Raw genomic sequence first — 11,610 nt, forward strand, 5'->3', positions numbered from 1 at the left:
AGGACGGGATAAGAGGGTTGAATGACTCTGAATGCACGTCCAATCTAATGTAAATTCTACTAGAGAAAATTTAACTTTCACAGATGACTGAAAGTCATTATGAGCAGCTGATCGCTTTGACATGTCATTCAGTACTCTTTATGCATAATTAATTAAATCAATAGATCAAATTGCATTTACCATGTTTGAGTTTTTTCATAAAAAGATAAGAAACAATTGTTTATTTTATTACTTCCTACAAGGAAATGCAAATTGATATGTTTGCATGAAAACAAAACATAAATATTAAGCCATAAACTGTCATCTGTATGTTTCGTAAATTTCAAGTCCCACGAGAATTTCAAATACTATTGCTTTTTAAAGAAACATTGTTTTTGAATAATATCAAATGATTCATTATTTGCATCTCAGAGGAGGTATAATAGGACTGGTTCAATTAGGATAAATTAAGTAGTCCGCTAAATATAAAGGACTGTCGAATAAATGCACATAGAAACAATTTATTTTAATTTGGAAAAATTCTATGCAGCGTAAGAAATTTTTGTTAAAATTAAGGACATGTTGACAGGTTCACAGGTCGACAAGTTGACGAATTTAAGGAGTAACTGTTTGACAGATCGACAGGTGGACATGAGTAATCGGTTTGCTTCAAAATTTACATGTATTTAGGAAAATGGGTCGAAAATTAAAGAATGACTGGTTCACAGGTCAACGGTTTGACAGATAAATTGCTTCAAAGGTCAACATGTATATTCAGAAGGACGAATCGAAGGGTTGACAGGACGATATGTAAGGAGAAGTTGATTGGTCGACCTTTGTTTTAAGGTAGAATCAAAAGTATCCCGATTGGGGTGTTGAGATCTCGCAATTTGATGTCGATCGACCTGTTGAGAATTATCTTGAGTGAAAAGGATTTTACAATTAGGTGACAACTGTTGACCTGTTGACTTGTCGACCTTGGTTACGAGCCTGTCAACCATTTTAGGCAATATTTGTGGAAAATTCCTTTCAACGCATTTATTTTGAATACACTGTAATAAAGCAAAACATTCACCTTTTTATTAAGGGAACTATTTATTTCCTTTATTGTACCTTGAAAACCGTTACTTATTTTTATGGATCTACTTTTCCGTATATCCTAGAATTGCTTTGACTATTTAAAATAACTACATATCAGCATATTTTCGAAAAGCTGTTAAATTTTACGATTAAATCCCCCTTTTTTCGAGTCACTTCTATATTTTTATATACAAAAGACCAGGTCATATTTATAAAGCCACACAATTGTCTTGGCAAAGAGTAATCGCTTCTTATACCTATGAACAAGATTTAAGTTTGACGTGGTGCCGGGGACGAGAATTTTAACCGGACCTAACAATCAAAAACCGAATACCCTACCACTAACCACTAAGAATGACTTGATATAGTTTAAAGAATCCAGAATTACAAGAAAGTAAATTATTTCCATATAGAATAATACATACCCTTTTCCATATCACATTCGGTATCATCCGAGACCAAAATATCAGCCCGGGGGCGAGGCTGCTATTGGTCGAGGGCTGATACAGAATGCGATGTGGAAAAGGGTATGTTTTATTAGTATGTTTATTTATATTTAAATATGTTTATCACAAAGCACTTAATAATAAAATGTATTACACATTAAGTTGAAAAGAAAATAATCTTGCACAGAATTCTTACATATACACAGTCTATTGACTCACACGGTTGGGGTATGTTTCTACTTTTATTTCAATTGCATGTGCTTTGTCAGTTAGGTTCTCCTTACATTCAAAAAAGTTAAAATTATGAGAATGTGAACCTAAAAAAATATGTGGATGATAACAATTACTGGTTTTGAAGTTAAAATTACTAGGGAAGGGAATATTGACCCATATCAGCCCCGCAAATCAGCTCTACAGGAATGATACAGGTATTATGACGTCAGACATATCGCATATGCTAAAAGCCTTTATTTATTTCAAATATGTAATTAAGTAAAGTAATTGGAACGTATTTTTATATCGAATGTTATCCATGTTTCATTTTTAACTTTATTTATAAATGATTCATGATCTAATTTAAAAGCATGCTTTTGAAAAATTCGTTATCTTACATTATAATTTCTTTTCAATGCTTAATTATTTATATATTTGTCAGACAATATTAGTTCGATATTTAACATTTTAACAATTTTACTCAACATTATAAATAGCTTTGCATATGCACTTACTCGATGAAATTGGTCGCGCATGCTTGCAACTATGTTATTTTGTTATTTAATCTGATGTTCAATTATATTTAACATCTATTCAAACATTCACTTGCGACAATAGGAACATTTTGAAATAGTCATAACCTTGGTTTTATCCTTGTTAACAAATTGACAATGTTTGGACTAAAACTTCTCATATTTATTTCTACAGTACATTATACTGTATCAGGAGAAATTCAAAATGTATCCAACATAAAAGTTACTGCTTCGGGCAAATGTATGACTTCTAGCAAAGTCATGAATGTTTTAACCCTCATTGGACAGAAACAGTGCATTCGAAAATGTTTACAGAATCACCAGTGCAAGTCAGTGAACTATCGAAAGAAACAGCTACATTGTGAACTGATGGCAGGAAAACACGGGGAATCAGGAACGTAATTAGTTCTGGACTCAGAATGTGACTGTATTGAAATGGAAAATCAAACACAGGTTAGTAATGTCTCGACGTTTCTAGAACATTGTATACTGTGTTGTTTATCGTTGAATAAAGACAAAAGATGAAAATGTCAGAAACAGTCTCAGCCATATATCCTTGTGCTAAAATATCAGCTTTTTAACAAAGTTAATCAATAAGGATGTAGATTAGGTAACAAACATTATTAAAATACCTAACTAAAACTACATCTATGTTTTATTTTTTATTCCTTTTGGTCACTAAAAAAGCACTTTGTATCTTCTCATTGTAATTTGAACACGCCTCGGAAATTCTTAGAAGATATTATATTGATGTTTATATGCTCAGAAAATGACAAAATGTACCATTATTTAAGTATTCGTGCATGAGGATTTTACAATACACTTAACATAAACATAATGTGCGTTTCTAATGTTACACAAATCTTAAGGATTTTTGTTTACATTGCAGTCTTATTATTCGGCTAGGTTTTGTATTTATGCCTTGACTTACTTGGTTCGATTTTCAAACATTTGGCACATCACGTATATGTATAACATGTAAAGATTCCTTAATGTAAGTCAATTGACATACAGACATCAGTATAAAAGAATCTTAAATGTCATTTATTTGTTTACTTGTCTGATTTGAAATACTTATCAACCTTACTTAATCTTGGGTGAACTTGAGCTTTCGTGGCCACATGATCTCTAACTTCTCTCAGCTGTGTGTCTCTTTTACCAATTTTCAACTTAATGAAAAGCAAGTGGGTAACTACAACATAGTTTGTCACACGGCATCCTTTAGTGAAGGATTTAAGTTGTTCACGGGACTAATTGTGTCGGATATTATTTTTAAAAAGTCAGGGGACAACTTTTTTTTGGGGGGGGGGGGGATCACACTCCTCTTTGAAATATTTAAAAATTTTCTCCAGATTCAAGCAAGAGGTCAAGGTCATGATCACTTAACTTGATCATGGGTCACAATAGGAATCAATGCTGAAAGTAGGAATATTCCAACAATTTAATTTTTGCTCTAAAGTACTGTAGACCAACTTTTATTCGCGTGCGAGATATTTTCAAGAAGTTCGCGAGAGCCTCGTCATCGCGAATATTTCTCGCCGCGAACTAGTCCGTAAAGTCTTAATGTCTATTAACAACAGATCAAAAAAGGCTTGATCGCGAAAATTAATCGTCGAGAACTAGTTGAATCCTAGAAGATCGGGAAATAAAGTCGTCGCGAATAAAAGTTGGTTTACAGTATAACATGTATACATATAAGTAGGCTCTGATTTTTTGTTGTAACTAAGCAAGAATCTTTGACTTAAATTGTAATAAGGAAAGGGGAAAGAGCTAGTTTACAATAAATGATTTATCTTATATAGAAATCAATTTAAACAATTGTTTACAAGAATCACAAAGCCGCACAAAATTGTCGTAATGTTCATGCTTTTTAGATTGAGTTCATTGATTTTTCTCCATACATTCAAAGATAAAATTTTTATCTTTGCACAAAACGCTATTTAGAAAAAAAAATCTTTATACAACAGCACAGTCACGCTTTGTTCAAGTATCCATTAAATTAAAGTTGAATTTTCCATTTTACAAGTCGTAAAAGTTTTGGTTTCTTTTATAGCGTTCTTTTTATGCAATAAATAGAAGATTTTCATAAAATTCAAATAAATTCATGACCTTAAATAGGCGAAGGAAGGTACAGAAGCTAAGACCAATGGGTTTACCTTTTTCACAGGAGCTGACTGGATCTTGTAAGGCAACATCGTGTAAAGAGGAGTGCGTGCCTCTGAGAAGCGGAAAACCATTCTGTGTAAATGGCAGTAAGTAATAAACAAATGGTTTACAGGTGAAAAAGACATCCTTTAAAACATTGCAAAGCTTCTTGGAGAACGAAATCATGTTTTCTTTAAGTCTACCGCAAAAATTGAAAAAAAATTGATTGATTATTTAAGGAATGAAGCTAATTTCAACTTATGTTATACGATATAACATAACATGGGGCAGTTTACGCTCCGCTTCGCGGTTTATAAAAAAGCGTAAACTGCCCCAAGTTTTTATATATGGTATAACATAAGTTGAAATTATCTTCATTCCTTATAATCTAATTTCAGTATAGACAATGATAATTTTTCCTCCGGAATAAGGCTTCAAATTGAGCATTATTTTAAAAGTAACGTCAAGCGGAGTAATACGTTTTTGACGCAACTCACTGTAACGTAGGCAAGTTATGTTATCCAAAATATTATATGTTCTTCTGAATGACTCAGCCAATAAAATTCCTTGATACAAGTGAAATTAAATTATTTCGACTGAAAGTAAACTTTTCTCAGTAAAACTAAGTTTGATTAATAATTCTTGATCAAATATTAAAATGTCTTGCTTGACGTGATTAAATGAATAAGAAATATACACGTATGCAGTACTAAAACAAAATGTTGCAGATAAATTGCACTTATATAATACCTTCCCATCTCATGTTAACAAATCAATGTTTGAGTAAAGAATTATACGTCAATTGCATTTGAAAATGTGTGTCAAAACATACATTTTTAATTCTTTATGTAAAATCATTTAAAGTGAAAGGACCAAAAATATTTGAAAAGATAATATAGACAATAATGAATATTTTTGTTGAAAAATAATTACAAAATGTAGAGTTAGAGACATCCTTTTAAATGGCATTTTCTGCAATATTTCAGTTTTTTTTCTTTTTGCCTAAATATTTATAAAGAAATGTCTGTGCATAGAGTACTGTATGAGTGTTTAATGAATGACCCGAAGTAAAATTTAAAGAATTTTTTTTTCACTTGTAGTATCCTATGTGGTATGAAACAAAGTGGAATAGAAATGGCAACAATAGTATCCAAATTAACAACAATATAACAACAATATAACGATTAATAACTCTTTGCATAGTGAAATAAAGTTCAGTAAATAACTTTATATGTATTCCCTTCCAATGTTCCATTTATGCTAGTATATTGCAGAATGCCCAACAGGATGGCAGATAATTGGGGAGAAGAAATATTGTTTTGTGAACAGTCCTCTTAAGTGGCAGGCTGCCAAGGTATGTCTTTTGAGGCGGTAGGAGATTTGGGATCTTCCGTTGGATAACTAAAACTCACAACGAAGTTAAGAGCTCTTTAATAGTTTATAATAGAAATACAATTATTCAATATGTATAGTGCCATGTCTTTTTACCATTATTTAAAATTACTACAGTAATCATACTTAATCATATGCCTGTGAAGGCTGTGAAGGGCTGTGAAGTGAGAATTTATATTTCGGAACTTTGATCATTGGAAAGTAAGATATTCATCATGTCAACGCCTGCAGTGACAAGGATAATGGTCTCAACCTATAGACCGCCAACTTCAAAGTACCAACCGTTTGGCAACGATTCATTTGCTAACAATTATTCATAAACTTAGGTTTGTCGCAGCCGATGCTTGAACCCACTTATTTCTGATCATGGAGCGAGTACTCTGCAAAGTGGGCTAAATGAAAGCTTTCAAAAATATATAGGACATTTTCATCAAATATTATGGCTGGAAATTAAAGTGTGTTCCTATAAAATCACCTTGTATGCTAAAAAAAAACATTTTATATACATCTAATCTCTCTGGTAGTTATTGACAACCCGATCTCCGTAATAAAATAGTGATGTTGCCTACAAGTTCATAAAATTCAGATCATTTATATAGAGTTTCAAAGGAGGTGCCATATTTTCTCCAATTTGGCTTGATGGATACCTTCTATGGCCATGCTCTGCTTGTTACAATGAGAACGGAAAATTGGAACTCGGATGGCCGTCTTTTGAGAAATGAACAACTGTTCCGTTGGCAGTGTATCTCTAAATGATACCCAAGCCTCTCAAATGATTATAATGGCAAAGTCCATGTTTTTTTCTGGAAGACCGAAAATAAGTACCAGGTCAAAAATTAAAATAGACGATGCACATTGGCATTATATAATAAAGAAACTGAGAAACTATCCTTCACCATTATTCACTGGTATAAGAGGAGTTGTGGATAAGACTACCTTTCAATAATATACAAAAAAAAGAAACTGTCACTATTTTGCTTTAAAAAATCCGAAATATGTTTCGAATAAAAATGTAAATACGAGATGCACAATGGAACTATATAACAAAGAATCAATAAAGATGCCATCAAATTTTATTCGTTGGCATAGCCGGAGTTGCGGATAAGAGATGGGTATCACAAAGCGTAAGAGACGGAAGGACAGACGTATGGATGTACATGTACAGACACTATATTCTGTCAATTATAGCAAATTTAACAATACCAAACATTAATACATGTAAACACATTATAAAATAAAACGAAACATATCATGCTAATTTCATTAAAGAATCTTAAGTTTTCAACTTCATGCAATACGATACGCATTGTCTTACGTGTAAATTAGACAGTAAACAGACTGCTACTATAGAATTTACAGTAATCGCAAAATGCATTCTACGCACTTTACATGTAACATGGTCAAGGACGGGTCAGAATACGATAACTAAAACGGCTGTTTTTCAATTATATTTATTTTCTATGATTTTCTCTCAATGGGAACAAGATTGATTGATTATTGAATATTGTTTTACATCTCACTCGAGAATTTTCAATCACATAGCGACGTTACCGTTTGCCGTTGAAGGGCTTCAAATCCAGACCTATACTCGGCACTCAGGGCCATTGAGCAGTGGGGGCTTTTCATGCTAACCGTGACATGAGACGTACATTTCAATATCATATTCGAAAGACCTGTGACTTTTACTTCTATTTCCCAGCGCTTGGGGAAGGAACAGTCACTACCAACGTTTACAGTGTATGTCTTAGGTTTGACACTGCGCTGCGCTCGAGAATCGAACCCAGGCCTCCGGAAAACAAAGCGAGTGCTCTGCCACTACGATACCTTGACCGGTTGGAAACAAAGACAAACGATTAACAGTTTCAGGTTTCTCCTAATTTGTTTTGCATATCTTGCGTAGTATAATCACTTGAACACATTCTTGAAATCATACAGTGGAATGGCTTCTGAACAAAACAGAGAAAGGCTTAATCTACGCAAGTGAGTTAAGGCTCTGTATGGAGTTTTCTATGCAAAATAATTAAGTAAGACCCATTATTGCTATACATACCGCAAAGAAAATGTTAAGACTTGTTTTCTAATACATTCTTGGTACCCACGATATGCGACTGCCAGTACACATTATGACGTCATATTATGACGTCATCGATCTTTAATATACAAGTTTATAAGAAACATCAACAAAATCGCTTCGGCGCAAGGGCATACCTTACTTTGTTTTACAGAAACAAGGTATAAAGAGAAGCAGAATATTCCAAAGATTTAAGATATTGCTGCACAAATGTCGACACTGCAATTGTTTAGTTACTATTTGCACAGTTCTAAGTTCAAACAGGGTAAAAATGTACAGTCCAGTGTAAGTTTAGTAAAATTTTTATCGATTGAAGAAGAGGATAAGATTTGTGCAGCAATTTTATTAATTTTTAGAATATTTTCCTTAATATGATACTTTATTTATTTTAAATTAGATAGGATATGCCCTTGCGCCGACGTTGTTTTTTGATGTGTTTTATTACCTTGAATGGGAAAGAACTATGACGTCATAATATGACGTCATTATGTGCACTTGCAATAATATACTGTGGGTACTTAGTATGTATAAGAAAATCAATTTGAACTTTCTCTGTACATAAAATATACAATTGATGCATTTTTATTAGCTCATTTGCATAGAAAACCTATAACTAGCCTTAACTCACTTGCTTAAATAAATGTCAATAACAATTTACGATGTCTGATTCAAAATGGTGCATTTCATAAGAAAAAAATGTTTCTTTTCTTTGATTAAATCATATAAGGTAAAGAACAAGTGTGTTTCAACGAGAAAATTTTCAAGTAATGGCTTCCGTGGGGATCCGGGTTAGAATAGGTCCTCAGTACCCCCTTGCTTGTCGTAAAAGGCGACTAAATGGGGCGGTCCTTCGGATGAGACCGTATAAACCGAAACCCCGTGTCACAGCAGGTGTGACACGATAAAGATAACTTCCTGCTCAAAGGCCGTAAGTGCCGAGCATAGGCCTAAATTTGCAGCCCTTCAACGGCTATGGTGATGTCTCCATATCAGTGAAATATTCTGGAGAGGGACGTTAAACAGTATACAATCAATCAATCAAGTAATGGTGCCAGAATTTCTGAATTTCTCTTGAGCACTTTAACATTTTAAAGTTCTCTGCAATAAATATAGTAATAGAGGCATAGAAATCAAATTGACAAATCACGATTTCACCGGATGGCACTTGAATATGGTGTCATTTAAATACACAGGAAATATTTCTCCATTTTATTGTAGACCTTATCTGGCTGTATTTTTATTTAAGTCAATTGCAATAAATTGATAAGATTTAATGAAATTGTACGATCGTTGTTTTTGAGGTAAATATCAAATTGCAAAGTTGAAAGCATGATTTACACAAAATGCAAACAATCTAAATTTGAGATAATGTATATCAAATCAAAATGTTCTTGGAAATCAGAATTCTGTTTAAGCTCTCTAGTGAAAATGTGTATATTTAACTTTATTCCCTTAGGCTAGCTGCATTTGGCTGGAAGCACATCTTCTTGAAATAGAGAGTGAGGCTGAACAAAACTTGATTCAAAACAAAGGTACATTTTTGTGTTTTCTTTCCGTAATTTGAGGACTGAAAAATAGTCCAATAATGTAGTTTACGACAAAATGTAGAAGGATTATCATAAATAGTTTTTCTAATTTAAAAACCTACGTTAATTTTAACACAAAAGTGAAAAAGTAATGTGATTTTATGGAAATTCAACATAGCATGGACGTTTATATGTCGACGTTATCTAATTATATATAGCAGGGAATTTAAACATTGGTCGGACTGTGTACAACTTGAATTAGTCAATTTGAGTATTTTTAAATCAGGTAATGTAAACTAAATAATTATAAATTTATTAGAGAAAGAAGATAAGGAAAAATGGTAAATGAAAATCCACATGTCTTGAGTACATTGTACCAACTCAAATTGGTTGATGATGTATTTAATTCGATGGACTATTTATCAACGTCCCACAGTGGGATTCGAAAACTCGACGTAAAGGTAAACTCCTAAGCTGGCTCGCGAATAAAATGGACATTTTAACCACTGCGCCCTGTGGAAGACTCATGGGAGGCTGGGAATACCTTGAGAATTATCATTTTTTTTCACACAATATGTATTTCGGAATGTTTTGGCAGGGGGTTTACTCTATTTAATAACATTTTTGATTCTTGGTCTCATTTGAAAAACCAACAGATCCAGGATATTGGGAAAACAGTAACGGAATGAATGTGAACCATTTTTCAATAAGTTAATAAAAATATGCGCTGGACTACTAGTAGTATTAAAAATTTCCAAAAATACCTTTGTTTAACCATTTCCTAAATGTATATTCAATTATTTTCTGAATATTAACATATTTAACTATTTTCTTTATTTCTCAACGAATCACACACGTTTAACTCCATCTATTATAAAATTTTAGCCTCCGGAAATAAATGGTGGATGGGAGGAACAGATGAAGAGTCCGAGGGCACGTTCATCTGGGTACATTCTAACACAACATTGAATTACACACATTGGGATACAGGTGAACCTAATAACGGGGGTACAGGTGAAAATTGCGTCGAACTGCTTCCTGAAGGTGTTTGGAATGACAACAATTGTGACTCTTCTCATTACTATGTTTGTGAAAAAAAGAATAAATATTAAGAGAATTTTCAATGAATGTTATACAATAACATAATTATGTAACCACGAAGCATTAAATAGCATTTCTCATTTAAGGAAGATGTTTTATTTCTAAAGAACATACCTGATACCATCTTTATGATACTTTTTGAATTAAAAAGAGATAAATAAATATTTTTATACCCGCACTTTCGAAAGAAAGTTCGGGTATATTGTTGTTACTCATGTCCGTCCGTCCGTCCGTCCGTCCGTCCGTCTGTCACACTTTTCTTCCCTGAACTCCTCCTACATTTTTCACAGTAGCTTAATCATCCTTTGGGAGATGGTTGGGGGTGTCATGTAGATGTGCAGTAAGGTTTCGGAATTTTGATTTTGCCCCGGGGGATCAAATGGGGGTCGAAAAATGACGTTTTTTATACAAAAAGCCCCTTCTTCCCTGAACTCCTTCTACATTTTACTCAGCAGCCTAATCATCTTTTGAGAGATGGTTGGTGGTGTCATGTAGATGTGCAGTAAGGTTTCGGAATTTTGATTTTGCCCCGGGGGATCAAATGGGGGTCGAAAAATGACGTTTTTTATACAAAAAGCCCCTTCTTCCCTGTACTCCTTCTACATTTTACTCAGCAGCCTAATCCTCTTTTGAGAGATGGTTGGTGGTGTCATGTAGATGTGCAGTAAGGTTTTGGAATTTTGATTTTGCCCCAGGGGATCAAATGGGGGTCGAAAAATGATGTTTTTTATACAAAAAGCCCCTTCTTCCCTGAACTCCTTCTACATTTTACACAGCAGCCTAATCATCTTTTGAGAGATGGTTGGTGGTGTCATGTAGATGTGCAGTAAGGTTTCGGAATTTTGATTTTGCCCCAGGGGATCAAATGGGGGTCGAAAAATGACGTTTTTCATACAAAAAGCCCCTTCTTCCCTGAAATCCTTCTATATTTTACTCAGCAGCCTAATCATCTTTTGAGAGATGGTTGGTGGTGTCATGTAGATGTGCAGTAAGGTTTCGGAATTTTGATTTTGCCCCAGGGGATCAAATGGGGGCCAAAAAATGATGTTTTTTTATACAAAAAGCCCCTTCTTCCCTGAACTCCTTCTACATTTTACTCAGCAGCCTTATCATCTTTTAAGAGA

General features: G+C 33.6%; 1 protein-coding gene across 1 annotated transcript; it reads left to right on the forward strand.

Moving 5' to 3' along the window:
* Nucleotides 1–5,714: 5,714 nt before the first annotated feature.
* Nucleotides 5,715–10,542, forward strand: LOC134272822 (hepatic lectin-like; the record flags this gene model as incomplete). The annotated part of the gene is made up of 3 exons (XM_062754987.1): nt 5,715–5,750; nt 9,316–9,391; nt 10,271–10,542. Coding segments are annotated over 3 exons (339 nt in total), but the record flags the coding sequence as incomplete, so codon positions are not given.
* Between the last annotated feature and the right edge of the window lie 1,068 nt (nt 10,543–11,610).

Source organism: Saccostrea cucullata, unplaced genomic scaffold (genome assembly GCF_032062105.1).
Source record: "Saccostrea cucullata isolate Sc308-1 unplaced genomic scaffold, CSIRO_AGI_Scuc_v1 ctg8029, whole genome shotgun sequence".
Lineage (NCBI taxonomy): Eukaryota > Metazoa > Mollusca > Bivalvia > Ostreida > Ostreidae > Saccostrea > Saccostrea cuccullata.